This window comes from Salvia splendens, chromosome 1, assembly GCF_004379255.2.
Source record: "Salvia splendens isolate huo1 chromosome 1, SspV2, whole genome shotgun sequence".
Taxonomy (NCBI): Eukaryota; Viridiplantae; Streptophyta; class Magnoliopsida; order Lamiales; family Lamiaceae; genus Salvia; species Salvia splendens.
The window spans coordinates 41,120,501-41,145,583 of NC_056032.1; the positions used below are offsets into that span (position 1 = coordinate 41,120,501).

Sequence of the window (25,083 nt, forward strand, 5' to 3'; positions counted from 1 at the left end):
CAAAATGATGTTTCATTGATAAGAAAACTTGCTACCTCCATCCTTAGAATATAGACTGCTCTTGTTATAAAAAGTTGAGCTGAATTGGACGAGATAACAGAGAAATATACGGAGTACTCGTTTTGAGTGATTTATTGCCCTTGGACGTTCTTGTAGCAGTGGTCCACAAACTCCTCAGTATTGATTCACAAACAAACTCATCAAAACCCTTTCTATCAACCTTCCTTCACATTTTGTTTCTCTCTCATTTCTATTGGTATTGGCAAACCATGAGTGATCGGGACTAGTGGTTTTACAATCTGTAGAAATGGCAACAGCAAATACCTTCGATTTGTTGGGTGACGATGATGCTGAGGACCCATCACTACTTTTAGCTGCTCAGCAGCACAAGATTGACTCCAAGAAAGCCGCAGTCAACCAGCCGCCGCAGTCCAAGTTTCCCACGAAGCCTCTCCAACCTGTTCAGGCTGGTCAGACCTCTAATTTATTTGCTTTGCTTTAATTTATATGGTGAATTAGTAAAATACCTTTATAATGTTGTTTAATACAGTATGTTTCTATCAGACAAAACTGTTAGAAACAATGGGATAAAATTCCCAAGCCGTGTACAGGCGGTACTCTAACTATTACAATCGAAGGAAAATAACAACAATAAGAGGAATGGAAATTACAACGGAAATAATAAAACAAACCAAACTATAAGTCGAGTCGAGGGAAGCCTTCTTTCCGCAAGACAAATTACGCCCCGGCTAGTGGTCACAGAATGAAATATTGTCCCCGAAGATAAAACGACTTCCTCCTAGCATGTAGAAGCACCTTAAACCCGCTAGGCACCGGCGAACTTGATGGAGTTTCGAGAATCGAGCTATGCAAGGCTCATATATGCGAACTAGGATGTAGAGAGCTAGAGAGAAGAGAGAATGATTTTGTTGGTGTATTGTTCATCTCTCAAACCCACCTATTTGTAGGGATATGAGAGACCACTTCAAAAGTCTTGGCATTAAGGATCCTCATAAACCACTTGGAGGTTACCTTAAGTTGAAAAGCCAAAAGACTTAAGACAATGATGAGACCCTTCTAAATTCTCACGGTTCCAACAATCCCCCACATTGGTTAGAGCACTGCCAGCTCAAACCAACACACGACATGCATGCATGCATGCAGACTCTTTGCTCAATCCTCAAGAAACAATATTGCATTTGGAATAGTAGCTTGGGGCTTTGAACTTTCCATAGTCAACACTATCGGGCATACCAGTGGCCTGGTGGACATGATGCCTTGAACAATTCCTCATTGGTGTATACAGAGACAATAATATTGACATAATATTATTTACAAACTCAACAGTTCTCACGTTTGTGTCCTTTACTGGCCGTGGAACACTACTTTGGATTCATAAGTGATTCACATGTTGAAGCGGCCCACACTTCTTCACTTACATAGGTGATTCTTTTACAGGTATCTTGTCATACTCACCTCCTGAGGTTTCTAAGAATCATTAAAAGTCAAAACTTAACCTCTTACCAAATGCAAGTTACAACACTCAATGCTTTCTAAAGAATGGACGAAGATAAAAAATCTTCCGAGTGTTACAGCTAGAGTCATATAGCTTCGTTTTCCCATTGAACCAAGCCCATGGGATCTCCAATCGTATGGTTGGGTTACCACTATAATCATCTTTTAAGATGTGGTTTTCAGTCCCATCTCTTTTAGCAATTTATGCATTTGATCACGGTTTAAACCTTTCGTTAGCGGATCCGCTAAATTATCCACTGACCTTACATAGTCAACTGCGATAACACCGCTTGTGATCAACTGTCTTACGGTATTATGTCGCCGACGAATATGTAGAGACTTACCATTGTACAAGCCACTATGTGCACTCCCTATAGCTGCTTGGCTATCATAGTGTATCACTACTGTCGGCACTGGCTTCTTCCAACATGGAATATCTTCTAGGAAATTTCTAAGCCACTTGGCTTCTTCCCCTGCTTTGTCTAAAGCGATAAACTCAGATTCCATGATGGATCGAGCTATACACGTCTGTTTTTTTTACTTCCATGAAACAGCTCCACCCCCCACAGTGAACACATACCCACTCGTCGAAAACGAGTCTTTTGAATCAGAGATCCAATTTGCATCACAATACCCTTCAAGTACTTAGGGATAGTTTGTATATTGTAGCTCAAGGTTAAGAGTATACTTCATGTATCTCAAAACCCTACGCAGAGCTTTCCAATGTTCCTTACTTGGGTTGCTCGTATATCGGCTCAGCTTATTCACCGTAGACGCAAGATCTGGTCGGATGCAGTTTGTGATAAACATCAAACTCCCTATGATCCTTGCATATTCTTCTTGAGCTAGAGGCTCACCCGTATGCTTACTCAAATGCACGTTGGGTTCCAATGGAGTCTTAGCTGGCGCACAATCAAACGAGTGAAACTTCTTAAGCACTTTCTCAATGTAATGAGATTGTGTCAAATCAATTCCCTCATGATTCCTTTTAATCTTGATTCCGAGAATCACATCAACTAGACTCATATCTTTCATGTCAAAATTTTTCTTCAACATATTTTTGATCTCGTTGATAATGTGGCTATTGCTGCCCATAATCAACATATCATCTACATAAAGACACACAATAACAAAACCGTTATATGTGTTCTTAATGTAAACACACTTATCACACTCATTGATAGTGAACCCATTTGACAACATCGCATTGTCAAACTTCAAGTGTCATTGCAAAGACGCTTGTTTTAATCCATATAGAGACCTCACTAGTTTGCATACCTTCCTTTGTTGGTCAGGTACTATAAACCCTTCAGGTTTCTCCATATAAATTTCTTCCTCCAATTTACCATTCAGAAATGCAGTTTTCACATCCATTTGGTGAATCTCAAGATTGTGCATAGCAACAATTGCAAGAAGCACCCGAATAGAAATGATTCTTGTAACAGGTGAATATGTGTCGAAGAAGTCATATCGTTCTTGCTGCTTAAAGCCTTTTACAACTAGGCGAGCTTTGTACTTTTCAATAGTACCATCAGTTTTATATTTCCTTCTCAGGATCCACTTGCACCCTAAGGCCTTACAGCCTTCTGGCAAGTCTACTAACACTCATGTGTTATTTCTCATAATTGATTCAATTTCACTATTGATTGCTTCTTGCCAGAATGGAACAGCAGCTTAGCCATTTTGGCTTCAACACACACTTCACATCTTTCTTGTGAGTTAAACTTATCAACTTTTAGTAAATTAAGTTTTACTAATCTTTTTATAGCATTTAGATTTACATGTCCCAATCTATTATGCCATAAATCAGCGCTCTCAATCAAATAAGAGGATGCATCATCTTCCTTATTGCTTATTCCTTTTCCACGGTGAATGACAGTAACATTCTGCTCAAAAAGACCATTCACTAGGTGGCCTTCACCTATGAATTTTCCATTCTTGGTCAGTATAACCTTTTCGCACTCAAATTCTAATGAAAATCCATGATTTACTAGAAGTGAGCCTGATACTAAATTATTTCGGATGTCTGGGACATGCAGTCCATCCTTGAGGTTAAGAATCTTTCCAGATCCTAATTTTAGGAACACATTACCCACACCAACCACCTTAGAAGAAGCTAGGTTTCCCATGCGTACTTTTCTACCTCGAACAGATTTGTAAGTAGAAAAAACGCTTCTCTCAGAGCACACATGACATGTGGGACCCGTATCAACAAACCATTCATTTGGATTATTACCATGGTCCACGTCGGAGACCATTGCGACCACTTCGTGATCTTTGTTGTTTATACAACACGTTCAATAATTTGCACAATATTGTCTCCAACAATAAGTACACAATTATATTGAACCATATGTGGATTGGTATATTCAACACCACATGCATCTCAATTATTACTACCAAGTCTAAATTGGTCTTGCTTGTCAATTGACAAACGATAAACACAATTCTCAAGAGAATAGAACTCAACGAATTAACCATTTCATAGCACATGAACATTGTGACTGTTCGTTTCTTCATTCCAACTTTGGAGCTCATGTTTCCTCCAACTTCGATTGATATAACCCTGTCTTAGAAGAGTACAATAAGTTGTCTTGCGATTGTTAGAAACAATGAGATAAAATTCCCAAGCCGTGTACAGGTGGTACTCTAACTATTACAATCGAAGGAAAATAACAACAATAAGAGGATTGGAAATTACAACGGAAATAATAAAACAAACCAAACTATAAGTCCAGTCGAGGGAAGCCCTCTTTCCGCAAGACAAATTACGCCCCGGCTAGTGGGCACGGAATGACGTATTGTCCCCAAAGATAAAACGACTTCCTCCTAGCATATAGAAGCACCTCAAACCCGCTAGGCACCGGCGAACTTGATGAAGTTCCGAGAATCGAGCTATGCAATGCTCCTATATGCGAACTAGGATGTAGAGAGCTCCAGAGAATAGAGAATGATTTTGTTGGTATATTGTTCATCTCTCAAACCCACCTATTTATAGGATAGGAGAGACCACTTCAAAAATCTTGGATTAAGGATCCTCATAAACCACTTAGAGGTTATCTTAAGTTGAAAAGCCAAAAGACTTAAGACAATGAAAGGCTTTGAGACCCTTCTAAATTCTCACGTTTCCAACAAAAAGTTGCAGCCTTTCCTTGCAATTGGTGGCTATGAATCAGAACAACAATTCTTATGGAAGCAGAGAATTATCTGTTGGTCAAGGTGCATCTGATGATGCTGATACTAGACAGACTAATGAAAGACGCGGTGGCTATGGTGGACCTCGTGGGTCTTTCCGAGGTGTCCGCAGAGGTGGTTTCAGCAACGAAGATGTGGGAGAAGGCGATTGCCCTCGTAGGCCGTTAGATCGTCGCAGCGAAATTGGTTATGCGTACATTATTTTCTCTGTTGGCATAGTAGTAATTTGACATTTTTGTTTGGATTATATTACTACAGCATGCTAAGTTAAATATCTGTCCAGATATGAGTCAAAGAGGGACGGAGCTGGCCGTGGAAACTGGGGAACTCAGACCGATGGGCCAGTCAAGTGAGTTTTGCTGCATTATTCCATTATACTCAACTAATGAAGTTGTCATATTGTATTGGGTGATTCTCTAATGACTATTATTATGTAGTGTGTCTGAGGGGTTGTGAGTGAAGGTGAGAAAGTGGAGGATGTAGAAAGGCCCTCTGAAGAGAATGCTCCTGCTGCAGCTGATGGAGGTAGAGGAAGTTTCCCAAACTGACGTCGAAGAGAAGGAACCTGAGGTAAAGGGAGAGATTATTTTGTACTCCCTCCGTTCCATAGTGTCAGAATAAAATTCTTATGAGGGCATCCACAGTGGGGCAGGGCAGCGGCGAGAGTTTGACTAATGTGCGCGATAAAGCGTTTGCGTCGTACATTTCATTGTACGGCGATTTCAAGCATTACAACTCCTGGCTCTTCTTGAAGGATAAGCAGAAGTTCTAAGGAGGGATTATGCCCCTATCGGCTGCGGCGAAGAGGACGAAGAAAACCGCCGCCGGTGATTATACGAGTAGCGACAGCGGCGCACCTCCGATGGACCTCAACCAACCGATGTACGAAGATGAGAGTTCCGGCACACCGATGTCCTCCCGGTTTCCCATTGGCGCCACGGCTGCCAAGAACAAGGGCAAGGAGAAGGCGACATCCTCACAGGCCGCGACCCCGACCCCGGCCCCGACTTCGGCCGCGGGACATGCCTACGCGGAGTTGGTGGCGGCCGCCAACCGGAGGACGTTGTTGGACACGCACCACGCCCTCATGCAGTGCGAGGACCCGGGCAAAGCCGAATACCTCAAGTGGATGATCGATGATCTGCGCCGCAAGCTGGGAATGAAGGATTAGTAATGTAGGATTTAGTGAACTTGTTTTTTATTTCTAACTCTTGTAAAAAAAAATTTAATTAGTAATGTAGGATTTCCCTTTAATCGTAGTGTTTTTTTATAATTTTGCATGACATATTTGAAAACATAAAAAAATAATTACCAAAATAGTAGTGAAAACAATAGAGCGGACTTTAGGGCGTCCCACTGCAGGTGGAAGGATAGGAGGATAGAATGCTGATGTGGCGAAGCATAGGGCGCCTTATAGGGCGGACTTTAGGGCGCCCCATTGTGGATGCTCTGAGAACTTTTATTTTTGTCATTCTTCATTTTGACAAATCGAATGATCTGGTTCTGATATGCATTTTTAAATTTCAATCTATTATGCAAATATTCTGTTAAAGCAGGTAGAGTTTAGTATTTAGTCAACTCACTATATCTACCTATCTAAAACTTAGTTATTTACTTATTAATTGATTTCATTCAAAGCTCACCATTAATTTGACAAAGAGATTTAATATCTAAACGATAGGAGATGACAGTGGAAGAATATGAGAAGATTCTGGAGGAGAAACGAAAGGCTCAGCAGGACCTTAAAACTGACAGCAGGAAGGTCGATGCTAAAGAGTTTGAGTCCATGCAACAACTTTCGAACAAGAAAGCTGCTGATGATATTTTCATCAAACTGGTAATTGACTTGCACTTCTGAGAGAATGAAGTCATACTTGTCACGTTCATTTCTAATTCATTTATGTTTGATTTCTAACTCAATTTTGAATTTACACTTGTGTAGGGCTCTGAGAAGGACAAAAGGAAGGAGTTATCTGAGAAAGAAGAGAGAGCCAAAAAGGTCTGTTTCGTACTTAAAACATTTGTCCATTCGTACAATATCTTGTACTGGATCGACCGCACAAGTTCATTTCTGGCTTCTACTGCAGTGTTGATGGTTATACCCACATTGAATTCTGATGAACAATTCAAAATCTGTTGTTTTTTCGTAACCAGCTCAAAATATCACTCAAGTTGTTTGATGGAAGCACAAATATACGCATGAAGTTGTTTATGAATGGAACTCCACTTTGCTGAGGATAGTTTTCAACGCGGGAGACTCTGAAGTCATATTTTTGCTGTTTTCTGATAATTTTAATTTTGTATTTTTCAGTCTGTGAGCATCAATGAGTTCCTGAAGCCAGCTGATGGTGAGAAGTTCTACAATCCTGGCCGTGGACGTGGTGGTCCTAGAGGTGGTGGTTATGGCGGAGGCAGTGAGACGAGCACAGGGAGGGCACCTGCCATCGAAGATCCAGGGCAGTTCCCCACCTTAGGCGACAAATGACCTGGTTTTCTTGTGTTGAAAAGTTGAAAGAATTGCACTCATAAAAATGTAAAATGTATATTTATGTCAAGTCTCCTGTGATGTCCTCTAATCCCCATGCTGTGTTTTTCCATAGTTAAAAGGTAGTAGTATGTCAAATGTTACTGCCTTTTATGTCATTCTCTGGATATTTTTGTTACTCAGTTTTGTTTCTGAATATGACAGATTTAGTTAGTTCCACTGTATCATTTCTCTCAGAGTCATAGTGGTCTGTGTTTATCTATCCTTTTCTTTTGTTTTGTCTGCAACAACTGTATTTGATTCAATAAAACACTATAGTATTTGTAATCTATGGGAAGTTATAAGTTTGATTCTATTTCAGATTTTCAGTATATTATTTTCCACAGTGAATTCACCCTCGTTTTGTCCATATTACTCCAAACATAAATTTTGCTCTCGATTTTGAAATTTTCAGACATTATTTACAAATCAAAGCAAGTTTAGTTTTTTTTTTCCAATTATGTTCAACTTGGTTAAAATGTTACATCTATATAAGTTGAAGTATGCTCGATTTAATGATCATTACAAATTTATGGTTTTGTAAAATTTCGTCAAATTTGACACTGATGATTTTTTTTATGTTTTGACATGTATTTATTGCATGAGTAATGTCTGTGTATTTGATCTCCATATACGGTCACCATTTTTAGAATGAAATAATATATGTATAGCTATGTTTGATTGACTATGTAAAAATAGATATAGTAAAAGAGTGTAACTATGAAATGAGAGTTGATATGAATGGCCATCAATCAGTTTGTGTGTGTGGCCACCCAAACACAAGAAAACTGAATCAGCAGAAACAGAATCTCCTTTTTTGGATAGAGAGAAAATTCATTGCTAAGTAGGGAATGTGAGAGAAATACGATAACGAATGTTATCCTGTTTGTCTGTATATACACACACAAATCACAATTTCAATGTATATACTAAATGTCCCCATGCATATGGACAGAGAGGGGATATTCGTTTCCTTTGATTGAGCTGATTTTGTGGCGGATCTTGGAAATTGGCAACCCTAAAATATCTACCGTTCCTTGTTAGGTGATGTTTCAATTAACGGCGTCGGATTCGTTCCACATTTCTCCCGATGTGATTTCGATTCCCAAATTCCGCGCCTTAAATCGAATTCCATCGCGATTGAATACGTCCTAGCAACACCCGGGGAATGGATGGTAGAGGCCGAGGAGGAGAATCCTTTGTGGCGGTCAGGAGAATGTCGAACGGCCTTGGTCGCGGAAGCGCCTACCATTCCACTCCTCGTATACTCTCTCTCTCTCTCTCTCTAATTTTACGCTTTCTCAATCTCCATTGTCAACCTACCTTTATTGTCTGCCTTCATCCTTTCAATTCGAATTTGCTTATTCCTATGGTTCTGTATGCAAGTCTGCGGTGATTGTGTGGAGATCCTGGATCTGTGAATTGAAAACAATTGCCTCAAGTTATGCCTACTTGCTTTGAGATTTTTGGTTAGTTTTCTTGTTTTGGATTAGTTTGCTATTAGCCTTTGTTGAATGCACATGTCTAGCTGTTATTTTGATGTTTGATCTATGGAAAGTTTACAGTTTTACACAGTTATGTTGAAAATGTGCTTTATGCAGAAAACATCACAATATTTGTATCGTTTATTTGACAATGTGATATTTGATGTACTATATTCATAATTTACCATGAGATTGTGGACGTAATTATCTCTAGCTGTATTCTTCAAATAGAGTTGGCTTGTTAATCTGTATGTATGCTATTCTTTTGCTACAGCGGAGGTTGTCACAGGATCAGCTGCATGGCTTGGCAGAGGACTCTCATGTGTTTGTGTTCAGATAAGAGATAGTGATGCTCGTCCGTCATTTGATTTGACACCAATGCAGGTTATAATGCTCAGCTGAATCATCAAAAGAAATTATTTAATGCATGTTGGACACTATATTTTATGATGTTTTGAGGCGTAGTGAATATGTGTATGATTGATACAGGATGTTGATTTCGGTTTTGGGTTTATTTTCTGTAGAGAAGCAAAAAACAATCCTCTTTACAGGTTGCTGCTTGCTTCATGCATAGATACCTGATGATTGTACTACATAATTTTTCAGGAAGAGTGCCTAGATAGGCTGCAAAGCCGGTTAGATGTTCCCTATGATAGTTCTATCCCCGAACATCAGGTATATTTCATAAAGCTACTACAGAGTACAGATAAATGTTGGTAACATAGTTATGGGGTTCATTAGGAGCCTTCTTCTTGTTAAGCTTTATATGAACACAAAAATCTGCATATGCTTGATAATATTTTCTTTTACCATATTGATAGGAAGCTTTGTTGGCATTGTGGCATGCTTCATTTCCTGAAGAGGAGCTACAAAGTTTAATTTCCGATCAGTGGAAGGAAATGGGTTGGCAGGGAAAAGATCCAACGACAGATTTTCGGTATAGCGTTGAATATTTTGCATTCCATTTTTCATCTTTTCAAATCTTTGGTTTTTATGTCATATCATTGCATGGAACTCACATGTGGCATGTTATGATAGGGGCGGCGGTTTCATATCACTGGAAAATTTGTTGTATTTTGCAAGGAACTTTCCGGTATACTCACTCACTCCACACTTTATTTCCAACAGCAGTCAGTGCACATACATGCGTCTAGATGCATATTCTTGTGCAGGCACTTAGTTCTTAGTATCAAGATGGTTACATATTCTCTATGTAAATGTGAGAGAGTTGCAATCGATTTATTAGGCCTGCTAAACATCTTCAAGTCTTCAATTACTGGCTGGTATTCATATATCTGAATTCAAATCTTGAATTCTCTCTCTCTATCCAACTTAAATTGGTTGCCATTCTAAATAAACATTAACATTTAAAAGTCTATTATGTTTCAAGGGAAATATCAATTTCTTTTATATTCAAGTTTTCTTTGATCCATGATTTTGATGCTTTAGCTGGATTTAGGACTACATATCTCCAATAGTATGAGAATGCATGGCTGTAACTGAACATGGAGATGGTTTCATGTCCCTTGTAGGACTAAATTGATTTGACTTGTTGATGCATATGAGACCATTGTCTTTATCCATATTTTACCTTATTCATTGCTGATGTAGTACATGTATTCCTTGATAGGTATCTGAGACTTTTTTCTTGTACTTACCAAATGTTCTTCTGTAGAAATCTTTCCAGGACCTTCTTAGCAAAAAGGAAGGTAATCGAGCAGTGTGGGAATACCCATTTGCTGTAGCTGGGGTCAACATCACATTCATGCTTATTCAGATGCTTGATCTTGAAGCATGTGAGTTTGTTTAATGTGACAAATAGATAAATGAATATGCTGAACTCTCCAAATTGTAATAAATAAAAAAGGGATGAAAGTATTAGCTTTGGTTTATCAGTTCTAGTTTTTCCACATCTTTGCAGATAAGCCAAGAACACTTGTGGGAGCAGCCTTCTTGAAGTTTCTTGAAGGTAATGCTTTCCCTTCATTCTCACCTAGAGAGAGCCTCATTTTGTGCGTGAGGACACATTTCATTCGTGCTTCTTTTCGTGTGGGTAGAGAAATATACAGTCTTTGCTGAATATTTCTTGTTACTGGTGAACACTTTGATTGTTTTGCTCTACAGAAAATGAATCAGCATTTGACCTTCTATATTGTATAACATTCAAGCTAATGGACCGTCAGTGGCTTAGCATGCGTGCTTCTTACATGGATTTCAATGTAAGTTTTGACTAGCATGTCTGAGCTGATTAAAAATAGTTACTATATGCAAGTACAAATAGGCTCCATGAACTTTTCATATTTTTCATTTAAATTATTATGGATGTAGATCTTGCTTGTATGAGCCTTCTTCTACTTGGGTTTTTCTGATAAATTATTCATCAATATCACTTAATCTTCCATCATCAAATAACTTTGTTTCGTCATACACTCAGGATGTGATGAAATCTACTCGTCGTCAACTAGAAAGTGAGCTTCTTCGAGAAGGCATCAGGCACCTACAAGACTTGCCCTCTTATAAACTGCTTAGTCTGTAGTGGAATAGGTAGCTATTGTGGTTTTGAATGAATGCGCAAAATCAAGTTAGCCCTAACTTGTTTTTGAGTAGCAAATCGATTGTTTTTTTCACTTGAAGAGGATATGTATTTGTTGATTATCATTACGAGTGATATTGTGCCCCAATATTTTTTGGTGGTCATACAAGACTGGGGATCTTTTCAATTTCTAAAAAAGCTTAATAACATTCATTAGACATTTTAAATGTTAATAGCAAAATGGCAAGACAAACATACTCAAATTCAAAATCCAAAATCACAATGTGAAGCCACCAATGGCAAGGGAAACAAACTTGCAAATCCGATGTTCTAACAACTCAAGTTGAAGCCAGGACATTTACTCGTAGATCCAGTGGTGTGCGCTGCTCCTCCATTCAGCAATTCCCTCAGGGAACCAGAGAGCAATCTCCTTCCTCGCACTCTCAACAGCATCACTGCCATGAATCACATTCCTGCCAATATCAACAGCGTAATCACCACGGATGGTACCCGGAGCAGACTCAGCTGGGTTGGTGGCACCGATTATCTTCCTGCCGGTGGCCACAACATTCTTGCCTTCCCAAACCATAGCAACAACAGGTCCAGAGACAATGTACTCCACCAGTCCATTGAAGAAGGGCTTGGCCGACAAATCAGCATAGTGCCTCTCAGCAAAATCACTATCCACAGTGATTAGTTTAAGACCTGAATAGGGGGAAAGCCAAAAGTTATTCAACTATCAAATAAAATGATGTAAAACCACAGAACTCAAAACTTAATTACTACTATAACATAACCGAAAATACAATAGAGAACAAAATTACATAAAACTGAAACATTTTTAAAACATTCAAAGTTTTCCACTAGAATAGTTCCCTAATTATGCATCAACTGATTAGGAAGTGAAAGTACAACCAAAATAAGCATTTTGCCTCAAACCATTGTCATTCTCTCCATTCAGGTAGAAGAAATCAAAACAGTTAGGGCATAATCGCAGCTTAAAATAGCAACAGTAATAGTTAGTAGTATCACATAAGTGAGCAATTATCTCAACTTCGAAATGACTGAAAAATAAACAAGCAGGTAACATGTGCGTAAAAGGCAGTAGCTTGCACCTAATTCCAAGTAAACACAATCATGAAAGCAACGAACATAAAATAAATGAGTACCTTTCAAAGTGAAACCTTTCTTCTCAAATCTGCCAATGATCTCACCGACCTGAACACAAACATACACTAATAAGTTTTAAATTCTGGAATCTTCTACCAAATCGTTGCAAGAATCTACAGGATCTATTACATATCTTCAAATTCAGCCAATCAATATAATTTAACTTTTTTATATTCTATCACATAAAAAAGAAATACTCCTAAAATTTTACAACAATTTCATGGATGCTCACCCTATCTATACACCCAGCAGAACACAGTGAATACGTGAAAGTTCATCTAGAGTGATTAAAGCAACTAAGATACCACTAAACAGATTTCAAATTCGATATGAAAACAAGATAAATTTTGCTTGAATAATTAACGAACCAGATTTCTCTGAACACCATCAGGCTTGATCATGATGAAAGTCTGCTCCATTTTTGCTAAGGCGGCGAAGTGGTATAGCTAGTTGAAAGGTTTCAGCAGAGTGAGGTTGATAGGGGCGGGCTATATATACAAACACACACGCCAAAACAGCATCCACAAACCCTAGTAATCAACCAAATTTATTGATTCAGAATTTCCCCCCCCTTTTTTTTCTTTTTTTTGGCTTCTCTTTTTCGTTGTGGGCCTCTTTAACAAGTGTTTTTTGCGTACTCCACCAGATTTTCTTTTCCTTAAAGAGACGAATTACAATTTGGACCCTAACTTTTCTCTTTAATTAGTCTTTCACCCTCTTTACTAATTCTCCAAATTTTCCGTTTAGAAAATAATGTGACTTTTATTACTACAAGAATAAAAATAAAGAAAAAAAGAAGCAATGACACTAAACCAAATCCAAACACGACATGACTCAGACCTGAAATAGGGAGTATCTTTTTATTTTTAAAATGTAACAAAAAAACATCATTAAATCGTACTGTTAATTAAAAAGAAAGATTGTTACAAAATCAATAAATTGGAAAGTCGCAGTACACAAAATAAAACTGGATTCCGTATAAAAAGTGAATGATGGTCGGTCACATGTAAAAAATAAAAATAAAAATAAAAATCATACGAATTCCTTAATAAAAGTAAGAATGGCCATAGCCCTCCGGTTATCAATGAGATCAATGTTGTGGAATCCGACGTCGTCGAAACGCGCCTCCACCTGCACCCCACGCTCCACCAGCATCTGCACCAGCTCCTGCTGTCGGTCCACCAACGGGTCGCCCCCGAACCCGATCACCAAACACTTCCCCAAACTCTTCACCTTCCCCTTCATCGCCGCGTCCACCAGCGGGTTGCAGAACCGGTGGTCCCGGTCCGTCCCCACCGGCAGCGCCAGCTCCCACAGCAGGTCGATCACCGGCAGAGGGAAGTACGGATCCGTTGCCAGTTTCAGCTCGCTCTTCGTCCGCTTCTTCCCTCCGATGAACAGCTGGTTCAGGATCGTCCCCGCGATCTTCAGCGGCTGGGGCTTCATCTCCGGCAGCCGCAGCGCCGTGTTGTACACGATGTTCGCGCCGCAGCTCGCGCCATAGAGATAGCATCTATAACATTGCAGAATAATCGTTTTATTATTTCCTTTTTCATCTACTATTTACAAATAATTATACCTCATTTAACTTTTACTAGTAGTACTAGTTTAATCAAAGTAATTTTGGTTGCAAACTCATTTCATATTAGATAGTAAGGGTAACTATATATAAGTGTTGTCCAATGCTAAATAGCTTCGAGTCTTTTGGAAGTGACCTAAAAATTAATTTTTGTAGGAGTTTACTCAAAACAGACAATATCAAACTAATGTATACTTGGTCTAAAACGGACAATATCTATACATATATAAAAGGCAAGTTTTATGACTTTTTGAATAAAAGTTTTGTGCAAGAGAGGTAAACGCAATTAAGAAAAACTATTAAATCTTTCACTTGAACTCATTAAATTTCGGTAAGCACAATTTTAAATTCATCCGGCAGTTTGTATCTTCAAATCCACTCTCTTGGGCTGTAATGATCGTTCATCTCTAGAAATTAAATATTTTGATCTATCAAATTATTGTCGATTTAATTTTTTGTGCGTTTTTTAACGTTACATTACATGGTGGATCGAGTTAATGGCCATCACTCATAGTTAATTAGTATATATAATTATCAATTACTATTATTAGCACCAAAGCAATATGATGCCACTTATTATAGAAATTGAATATTTTGATCAAATTATTATTGACTTAACTTTATGTATATTTTTTACAGTACAAGATATTGGGGGAATAATTTATGTGTCTTTATGAAGCCTTAAACACCAATTAATTTTTCATATTTAAGGTGCAAAATTTTGGGAAGTTAAAAACGTTTTTTTTTCCCTTATAAAGTGGAAGGTTTTGGAAGAGGGTTATATTTTTTATAAACATATGACATTTGGTAGTTTACAATCCACATGTTCTTACCTTTTTTCCACTATATTCTTCGTTAAACTTTTTGCGGAAATCTAATCCGAATTTAGGTATTGTTCGAATTCTGCATCACTGTTGTTTTAACATGAATTTAGTTTTTAACATGATGATTTTTTTTTCATTTGTGTATTAATAATGTTTGCTTTGAACCCTCAATTCATTCTCTAAATTATTTTGTGATTGAAGAATTGTTTTTTCTCCGGTGATCTATTCATATGATTTGTTGCATCCTAAATTAACAATATCACCTCTAATTTTCCATGATTCTATGCAATGTATTTTTTTGTTGTTGATTATTTTATAACACATTACTGTTAATAGAGTCTATGGTTCCTTCCTTCAATTACACCACTATTATGATTTCAATGATCTTAAAATTTTACACACTTTTCTATTTCAGGATTAAAATTCACAACTTCACCTCAAATCCATTAAAAAAGAAAGAACGAAAGTCACATTCAAGGAAAACAAGATGAATGGTTCTACCGAGTTTTCCATTTTTGTATGATAGATTCATTTTTTAAAAATGGTATAGTGAATAGTAGAAGGAAGTGAAAAAAACTTAGTACTACTTCATGAGGAAGAAGACCAGCACTGTAGAAATGGAGAACAAAATTAGACGCATAAAACAATAAGTTTAGGGTAAAGTAGTAGTAGTAGTAGTATTTTTAAGTGTAGTGGGGCTAAGGTTGTTTTTTTATTTATTTAAGTTTTAACACTATTTTTTAATACAAAATTAGTTTTCTATTAAGATGATTTTTTTTCTATGTGTGTATTAATTATGTTTGCTTTCATCCTCAATTCATTCTCTCGATTATTTTGTGATTGGGGAATTGTTTTTGTTTCAACAATCTATGAACAATATTTATTTGCTCTACGCATTATTTATTTTTATTTTTTGTGTTGTAGATATTAATTTATTTTTATAAATTTTGATTAATATTAAGTAAATTTAAAATGTGTGCATCGCACATGTATTAAATAGTATATTTAAATTGTTTTACATGTTTCTGATTTTTAATACTTTGATAATATAGTTATATCTGATTTTAATTAATTCAAAATATGAATTTACTATAGTGAAATTAAATCGATTCGTGCATCGCACGGGCTAATACTAGTTAAACTAATGTGCAACCGAGAATCCTAACAAATAGTACTAGAGCCAGGTTGTTTGGGTCAGGCCCTAGATGACCCAAGTTCAAGTTGGGCCTAGGACTACTCAAGTTCAAATTGGGCCCATAATGTCTTAATATATCGACTATATTCCTGATGTGATCATGATTTAAGGAAAGGTTTATTGAATTACGGACCTATCCAATATCAGATGATAAGGGAACTTGGAAGTTATAATATAAACATGGGTGGATAAGGCTTAGGTGGGGCATTACCCCTCCTCATATATATTACTATCCATAAATTTTATTTCTTTTAATTTTTCACAAAATGTACCTCCTCAAATTCTTAAAATTTCTTCGTATATTTCCGCCTCGACAAATTCCTGGCTTCGTATATACTCCCTCCGTCCGCGAATAAGAGTCATGTTTTTCCATTTTAGTCCGTCCGTGAATAAGAGTCCCGGTTCACTTTTACCATAAATTGTAATAGGGTCCTACCTCACCTAACTCATTCCACTCACATTTCATTTAAAACTAATATATACAAGTGAGACCACTATTCCATTAACTTTTTTTCACTCACTTTTCTTAACATTACTTAAAATCCGTGCCGCCAAGGAATGAGAGTCCTAATGGCGGACGGAGGGAGTAAATGTTATCCAACTTGGGGACAATATCAAATTACTATTATACGGTCGACGGTTCTAACAAGTAAGACAAATAATCTCATTTACCTATTGAGATCGGCGTTGTCTCTGATCCAGGGATCGCCGTTAGGGTGGGTGGACTGGTTCTGGACCCAGGTGACGGCGTCCATGGCGTCGTCATACTGGGCGGGAAGGCGGTGCTCGGGGGCGAGGCGGAAGTTGACGGCGACGAGAATGGAAGGGACCTCGGCGGCAGTGCGGTTGCTGAACTCGTGGATGAGGCTCTCGGCGACGCTCATCTGGATCCAGCCGCCGGGGTGGAAGTAGAGGATGACGGGGAGGCGGGTGGCGGTGGGGAGATTGGAGGGGCGGTAGAGGCGCATCCACGTCTTCTTGTCGGTGTTGAGCGTCACGTCCTTGCTCAGCACGGCTTGGCTCGAGTCGGTGTTGGGGGCGGTGGTCGGGAGCTTCATGTACCGAGTCAGTGTCCCGTCTTCATTCAGAGACACGTTCAGGTGATCGTACGGGTCGAATTTTGACATTATTTTTCCTCTCTCCTTTCTTTCTCCCTGCCTCAACAATTAACTCACTACTTTTTTTTAAAAATTCATTATTAGGAATTTCTTTTAGCGTTTACCTCAAAACTAGGGAGCTTATTGAGGCTCTCCTTAAAAATCGAGCCTACTTTTATTTTATGTTTCTAAGTACAATATTGGTAATGTAACGACTTTTAAATATAGAATTTAAAAAAGAAACATAGGTCTCCATTATCTTGATTGGTTTCGAAGTATATATTGTAGTAAAGAATATCCACTCTTAGAATATTAAGGATAGTTGACAATGATGAAATAATTAGACAAGTGAAAGGTATCTATGACTTTTGATGATGAGTTATGCATGCACCATACCAACAGCGCCGGTCCTGAGGTTCCAAAGACCCGGGGCGAGACTAAAAGTTGAGGCCCTATTTATATATTTTTTCCTTCCAATCAAGGATAATAGAGAAATATTTGGCATCTTTAACAACCTTTATGATAGAGTCCGTAATGCTAGAAGTCATAAGATAAATCAGCTCATCTTGAATTTTATGACTCAAATAATGATAACGAGTCTCTTTGTTTTGAATACGTCTAAGGTGGTCATGCATGACAGGATCAAATTCTGCAATCATCTCAACACAAGCGTAGAAATTACCAGTTTGATCATTATAAAGCTGCTCATTAGATCCTCTAAAAGCCAAGCTGCGTTTACCAAGAAACTTCACGATGGCAACTAGTCTTAATAAAACTTGCCTTATGCGTTCTTGCTCCCTCTTGATTTCTTTTTGTATCTCTTTGTCAATTGTTTCATCTTTGCCCATTCTAGCTCTCAGTTCATTCCAAGTATTCATATTGGTGATATGCTCCACACTAGTTTCATGATCTTTCAGTCTGTCAATGATATGCTTCCAATCTCCAAACCCATCATGTGCCAAAGAACTTTTGCAACTTCTTGAGTTGAAAATCTTACAGCAAAAACAGAACACTTTATCAACATGCTTGGAATAAACTAACCATTTTCTGTCACACACCTCTCCATTTTTCATTTTCCTAGAGTAGTGGGCATATGAAAAATGTCTTGCGTTGCCATCCTTGGGGAACACGATATTTTCTTCTCTAATATGACCCTTCTCCAAATATGTCTCTAGCTTTGTTATCAAGACTATTCCAATTTCTTGGATCATAAATATCCGTGGTATAAACAAATTGTTCATGACTACTAGCAGGTTCTGTAGCAGGCTGGTCATGATCACTTACATAGTTGTCATCATTATCCTGCATCGGGACCTCATCTTCTAAATTAGGATTAGTTTGCTCATCCACAACAATAAGCGCCAACTCATCTGGGTGGTTTCTGGACGTGCCTGTACTTGTTCTGTTTGAAAAAAATCTGTCCATAGCTCCTCTTTGCGATTCTATCAATTCATCTACTCGCTTCCTCTTTTTCCTTTTTTCACTACCTGATGCATACTTCCTTGTTGACATGATCTTGCTAAAATTTAGAAGAAAAAAAGAACTGATCAAGATCAATTAATCAATCAATCGGTGTTGAAGCCAAAAGACATGAACGTACTAGTACTACATGTCTACTGTCTACATACATTCTTGACTTCTTGTGTTCCTTGCTGCTTGGTGACTTGTGTTTCTAGCTGCTTGATGAAGGCTCACGATCACGATTGGTGGATGAGTAGCAATATCAAAACAGAAAATCTGGATAGCTGACACAAATAACAAGAGAAAACAAATAAACAGTTATAAACAAACAATCGAAGAAATAAACAGTCGATTACGCCCAATCCTGTGAAAATATACCCCAAAGCCAGGCGATCGATCAAACAAATCAAAATACAACAAAAAAGAAGAGTTTTGCCGGTGCAAATAACGGGGGAAAGGACCACAATTCCACAAACGAGCTCAAATAAATCAAAAGAGAATCGAATGAAGAAAAAATCAAATTTCAATTGCATACCGACGACATGGCGACATGACTCTTGAGCGAGAGATATTCCAAAGCATAAAATTAGTTGAGGAGCGAATTGTAGAGAGAGAAAGGTAGAAAAGGATATATGGGTTTACATATATATATATATATATATATATATATAGGGTTTTGATCTATGCAAAACTAGATTTAAATACAGAAACGCAGAACAATATCATAATTAGGTCACTTTTAGGTCATAATTAGGTAATTTTTAGGTCATGCTAACAAAGCATGACCTAAAACGATCTTAGCATGACAATAAACCCAAATATTATAATATGACCTAAAATTGCTTAATTATGACCTTCCGTGTTTTTGGTTAATTATTGACCATTAGATCATCTAATCCTAGGGCCAAGATTTGGTCTGCATTTCTGGATTTAAACACATACTTATTTTGATCATCTCCCTATATATATATATATATATATATATATATACCTGAGGCTAGGGAGGGGCCCTGCAAATTTGGGGGCCCAGGGCGGCCGCTCCACTTGCCCCCCTCAGGTCCGGCCCTGCCTACCAAACATGCTTTTCTTTCTCCATCTTACTTTGCTATCTCTTTATTAACTTTTAAACATTAATTTCTTAAATTTTGTGTAAAAAAACAGTACTTATCAAGTAGCTTGGGATGGATTTCAGTATTTCATACAAAAATCAACGTATCCTTCTTTTTTTTCTTTTGGCAACGATGTAAGTGATTCCAAGGTCTAACTTGGGTTTATCAATTAAACGAACACCCCGAGCCCTCTAAGTCAAATTCATCAAACTTATATTTAAAAGCCCATCTACCAACTAGGCCCACATCCAAAAAGCCCATTAAAAGAAACGTAACTGCTGCACAGGTCCACCTTGAACATAGAGGAAAGAATTCATGCTGGAAGAGAAGCCGTATTATTAAACACCACCCATTTGGAATCAGATCCTCTGCAGACTGCAGTGCATCAAACACACAGCATTTGCTGTTGTGCTTAAAACGCACAAAATAATAAACAAAACGCTAACAATTTGCTTCCTTGTTATGGAGTAAGATTCTTTTTTATTCTAGATATAACCGAGCCCCTTTTATATGCGTATAATTCTAATTATGGGTTCAAAACTTATACAGGACATCTATAATATTTTAATAATAGATTCTAATAATGGCAGGAGAAATTATTACTGTGAAAAAATCATTAGCTTTGATTTGTAAAAAAAAAGTATTTTCGAAAATAAAATGATAATATTAAATAAAAAGGTGTAAAATAAAATTATTATAAAAAAAATCATACTTATAATTCTGATATGATATATATATATATAGGGTAGTGATCAAGATATAACTAATTTTAAGTGTATAACTAGAGAACAAATCTCAGCCACACATCTTAATGGAACAAATATTATTTATTTTAATAATATAAAATAGGCCAAGGGTATTTTTGGAAATTACATTATGAAATTCATTAGCTCATACGCGATTCGTTTTCTTCCAGATTGAGATTGTTGATGTTCTGCTCCAGAACAGAAAAAACGAGCTACTGAGATCGTTCTTTTTTATCTTCTCCGCGGCGTCGAAGTGGAGGCGTTTCACGGCGGTGATCACGCTTTGGAGCCATTATTCTGTAGCCAATAAGGGAGGAATTAAATGAGCAAGGAATGAAAATGGATAGAAATTTTGCTGCGATGCAATGGAGGAGAAGATGAACTAGTTCATGATGTCCCACCAATCGCGTCACATTGACGATGCTGCGGCAGAGATTTGATACTTATTATAAACTAGAGATTTGATTTGATACTAATAGAAAACTAATTACAAACTCGCTCCTATGTGTTTTTTTGCTTCGGGCTTTGGCTGTGTTAAACTAAATACTTATAGGTTTATCTATTAAATTTTCATTATCTTCTTGGCTATTGTTATTGATTTGATGGTATAACTGAAAATAGATTACGATATTGTTGTATTAGGCTGCTGTAAAATAAAAAAAATCAATATGTGAAATAATACACAAAATTTTGATGATTTTACTTCACTGTTGTTAACAAAACACATCACTATTAGCATGATTTTACTTCACTCTTGTTAACAAAACACATCACTCTTACTGTGATTTTACTTCACTCTTGTTTACAAAACACATCACTCTTATTCTGATTTCACTTCACTCTTGTTCACAAAACACATCACTCTTATTTTGATTTTACTTCACTCTTATTCTGATTTTACTTCACTCTTGTTCACAAAACACATCACTCTTACTCTGATTTTACTTCACTCTTGTTCACAAAACACATCACTCTTACTCTGATTTTACTTCACTCTTGTTCACAAAACATCACTCTTATTCTGATTTTACTTCACTCTTATTCTGATTTTACTTCACTCTTGTTCACAAAACACATCACTCTTATTCTGATTTTACTTCACTCTTGTTCACAAAACACATCACTCTTACTCTGATTTTACTTCACTCTTGTTCACAAAACACATCACTCTTATTCTGATTTTACTTCACTCTTATTCTGATTTTACTTCACTCTTGTTCACAAAACACATCACTCTTATTCTGATTTTACTTCACTCTTGTTCACAAAACACATCACTCTTACTCTGATTTTACTTCACTCTTGTTCACAAAACACATCACTCTTATTCTGATTTTACTTCACTCTTATTCTGATTTTACTTCACTCTTGTTCACAAAACACATCACTCTTATTCTGATTTTACTTCACTCTTGTTCACAAAACACATCACTCTTACTCTGATTTTACTTCACTCTTGTTCACAAAAGACATCACTCTTATTTTGATTTTACTGTTCACAAAAGAGTGAAGTAAAATCACATCCACAAGTACCCTTCCTTATTCATTCTGCAAATTACTTGCTTTTTACAGAGAGGATGAGCAACCAAAGATTTGAGCCTCAAAACATTATACAAGCAATATAAGCACTGCCAAACTTCACATTTTATCAATTCATCAACACAACTTAGCCACGTATGAGATAATCCCCTTCTTTCTGAAGCATTTACAGTACAGTACAACATCCTCGGTGGCCTTCTTCCTGATGGCGGCGGCGGAGAGGTCCTGGTGGCAGTACTCGGGGACGCAGTCGGGGAAGTTGAGGCTGGCGGTGGGGCCGCGGAGGAGGGGACGGCGGTGTCGTATGCGCTGGCGGTGGCGACGTGGGAGGAGTAGGAGCCCAGCCAGATTCTGGAGCGCTTGTTGGGCTCCCTGATCTCCGCCACCCATTTCCCCCACTTGCGCATCTGAATCCCGCGGTATGGCTTCTTCTCCGCCGCCTGCTTCCGCTTGCTCAGATTCTCGGAGCTCAACGAAGAATTCGTTCTCAAACGAATTGAATTTGTGAATTTGCCAATGACATTATTTTGGCTGCAATGACAATTATACCCCCGCCTTGTTATTGTGGAGTAAATTTGTGATTGAGGGAATTAATTTCTCCTTAAATTAGAAAATTACATGTATTAATACTAGCCCTTGATTTTCTTGATTTTGTGGCTATGATTTGTTCTCTAGTTATATGGTTAAGAGGTGTTTGCCATAGATCATGACCATATATATATATATATATATATATATATATATATGCTAATTTATGAATCTAGTTTAATTATTTTATAATATTTTAAAATGTTTATATAGAAAAGGTGATCCACAATAAATCTTAAAAATATCATTTACAAAAGCAAATAAGTAACGATTATTTAGTTCATACTAGTATAATACAATTAAAAATATCATATAACACAGAAAGCAAATTTAGAATAAAAATAATATTACTCCATAACAAGAAAAGCCATAAGTTGGCGTTTTATTTATTGTTTTGTGCGTTTTAAGCACAGCAGCAAATGCTGTATTTTAATACACTGCAGAGGATCAAATTTATTCAGTATATCTAGTAATAAGAGACACTAAATGTCTCATCTGATCAGGACTATCCAAAAACTGGATGTCTTCCATATTTATTTTAAATTTTAATATCATATCAAACATGCAAGCCCACCATATGACATACAGTAATTATTAAACCTTGATGGGAATTGCTCTAAGAAGGGTTTTCTTCTGCAGTGCTAGTCCAAACACATCTTCTCTTTGGAGTTTTTTGGATTCTGCCCCTTTTTCAAGCTTCCAATCGAAGTTGTGACACATCGTTGCCACCATGCAGTGCAACATGCGGCTAGCTAGTGGCAAGCCCGGGCATATTCTCCGTCCTGAACCAAATGGAATTAGCTCCAAATGCTGCCCTCCAAAATTTATGTCGTTATTTATAAATCGTTCAGGCTCAAAGCTCTCCGGATCGTTCCAGATGCTTGGATCTCTCATGATTGCCCAAACATTGACAAATATTTTAGCATTTTTGGGTATTATATAGTCATTGACTCGCGCTTCATCTTCCGCAACATGAGGAGCTAAGAGAGGCGCAGGAGGGTGATGACGGAACACTTCATTGATGGTAGCTTGCAAGTATGGGAGTCTTGAGATATCTGATTCTTCCACGATGCTTTTCTCTCCAATAACACTCTTCAGCTCTGCTTTCAACTTTCCCATTTTGTCGGGGTGGAGTAGTAGTTCCACCATTGCCCACTCTGTCGTGGCCGCACTTGATTCTGATCCTGCAATAATTAAATCCTGACATATGCAGTACTCGTGTTTTAGAATAACGATTTGTAAACATGGAAAAGTTAAAGAAAAGAGTAAACATATATTATTCTCACCACAAACAAATGCTTGATCTCTTTAATGCTCAAATCATACTCGTTTCCTTGGGAGAGGTCTAGGAGAGTTTCAAGGAAATCACTCTTCTTGTGGTAAGACGACGCCGTTCTTTCCTGCAGTCGCTGATCGATGAGGCTCTGGACTAACTCAAGCAAGCTCCCGAGGTGATGAGTGAGCTTCCGTCTCAACCCCTGTGGATCCAAAGGAGCAAAGATGGGGAAGAAATCTGCAACATTGGGAACTCCCATATACCTTGTGATAGCCTTAACATGCTCTTTGAATTTCTTGTTTATAACACCGTATTGGATGATTTCAATGGAGAAAAGGGTAGCAAACATGAGGTTGGACATGGTGGTGAAGGTGGCTTCTCCGACGTTCATAGGGAGGCCCTCTCCGCTGCACATGTTGATATAGTCGTTGAGCTTCCGCAGCCTTTCTCGCCGGATAATCTGAGTGGCTTGGAGAGCTTGACTGGAGAAGAGTTTCTCTCTGGCTATTCGTCGGATCTTTTTCCATATGTCTGAGGCGGCGGGGAGCATGGCCATCGAGACGTCGCCGTGGCCGTGCACGCACACTGCGTTGGGAGTGAAGGGCGTCAAGAAGACGTGGCCATGTTTTTGAAGGACTTCTTTAGCCGTCTCGGGCGATGAGGCAACGACGACGGATTGGTTCCCGAGCTTGAGGAACATCAAGGGGCCGTATGTTTTGGAGAGGTTAGCGAGGGACTTGTGAGGGTTTGGGCCGAGTTGTAGCATGTTGCCGATGATCGGAAGACAAGGCGGCCCCGGAGGGAACTTGTGTCGCTGCTGCCGCCTCGAGTCGGACCACCTTGTGTAGATGAGCCATGCGGCTACCAAGGCAAGGGAAACAAGAACCGAAGCTTGCATTTTTTTTTTGTTTTGGGTTGTTTGCATGTCTATCTTTCCAAGGAGATTGGAATTTTATAGAGCTTGGTTAACCAATGCCGGTCATGTTTTGAAATTGATAAAAATTTAATTAGGTTTGAATATTATAGAGGAAACTATTGTGCTTGAGAAAAATACACATTATTAGTATTATTCAACTATTGACTAAGTATATAAAGGAAATTATTATTTAAATTATTGTTTTTGGTTGACTTATAGATCAAATTCTCAAAATTAAATTACTAGTAGTACTTTTTTTTACAATTATCCCATAAGACTAATTTTTTGGATTAACCACTCATCTTGTCATTATTAAAAAAATCTGCATTGGA

The 25,083-nt window shown here is 37.8% G+C and overlaps 4 protein-coding genes and 2 pseudogenes across 5 annotated transcripts; 2 read left to right on the forward strand and 4 right to left on the reverse strand.

Annotated features, from left to right (window-relative positions):
* Nucleotides 1–196: 196 nt before the first annotated feature.
* On the forward strand, nucleotides 197–7,470 carry LOC121790758 (annotated as a pseudogene).
* A 517-nt stretch (nucleotides 7,471–7,987) lies between these two features.
* Nucleotides 7,988–11,420, forward strand: LOC121752044 (ELMO domain-containing protein A-like). 2 transcript variants are annotated; one of them, XM_042146933.1, is made up of 10 exons: nucleotides 7,988–8,496; nucleotides 8,621–8,703; nucleotides 8,993–9,102; nucleotides 9,325–9,393; nucleotides 9,540–9,655; nucleotides 9,757–9,811; nucleotides 10,394–10,514; nucleotides 10,640–10,687; nucleotides 10,843–10,937; nucleotides 11,153–11,420. In XM_042146933.1, exons 2-10 carry the CDS (start codon nucleotides 8,679–8,681, stop codon nucleotides 11,252–11,254), a joined length of 741 nt encoding a protein of 246 aa, XP_042002867.1. In that variant the 5' UTR covers nucleotides 7,988–8,496; nucleotides 8,621–8,678; the 3' UTR covers nucleotides 11,255–11,420. The 2 variants fall into 2 exon arrangements, with proteins under 2 accessions (XP_042002867.1, XP_042002861.1); XM_042146927.1 differs by lacking the exon at nucleotides 8,621–8,703 and having other exon boundaries at nucleotides 7,989–8,496.
* An 18-nt stretch (nucleotides 11,421–11,438) lies between these two features.
* Nucleotides 11,439–13,012, reverse strand: LOC121752057 (nucleoside diphosphate kinase 1-like). The gene is made up of 3 exons (XM_042146941.1): nucleotides 12,790–13,012; nucleotides 12,421–12,469; nucleotides 11,439–11,956 (listed from the first exon to the last, which is right to left on the reverse strand). The coding sequence occupies exons 1-3, from the start codon at nucleotides 12,838–12,840 to the stop codon at nucleotides 11,610–11,612; spliced, it is 447 nt and encodes a 148-aa protein (XP_042002875.1). The 5' UTR covers nucleotides 12,841–13,012; the 3' UTR covers nucleotides 11,439–11,609.
* A 441-nt stretch (nucleotides 13,013–13,453) lies between these two features.
* On the reverse strand, nucleotides 13,454–17,169 carry LOC121805346 (probable carboxylesterase 9). Its single transcript, XM_042205159.1, has 2 exons — nucleotides 16,692–17,169; nucleotides 13,454–13,934 (listed from the first exon to the last, which is right to left on the reverse strand). Exons 1-2 carry the CDS (start codon nucleotides 17,144–17,146, stop codon nucleotides 13,454–13,456), a joined length of 936 nt encoding a protein of 311 aa, XP_042061093.1. The 5' UTR covers nucleotides 17,147–17,169.
* Nucleotides 17,170–17,568: 399 nt separating this feature from the next.
* On the reverse strand, nucleotides 17,569–18,628 carry LOC121790847 (annotated as a pseudogene).
* A 4,286-nt stretch (nucleotides 18,629–22,914) lies between these two features.
* LOC121800549 (11-hydroxysugiol 20-monooxygenase-like) lies at nucleotides 22,915–24,781 on the reverse strand. The gene is made up of 2 exons (XM_042200103.1): nucleotides 23,846–24,781; nucleotides 22,915–23,759 (listed from the first exon to the last, which is right to left on the reverse strand). The coding sequence occupies exons 1-2, from the start codon at nucleotides 24,758–24,760 to the stop codon at nucleotides 23,154–23,156; spliced, it is 1,521 nt and encodes a 506-aa protein (XP_042056037.1). The 5' UTR covers nucleotides 24,761–24,781; the 3' UTR covers nucleotides 22,915–23,153.
* Nucleotides 24,782–25,083: the final 302 nt, after the last annotated feature.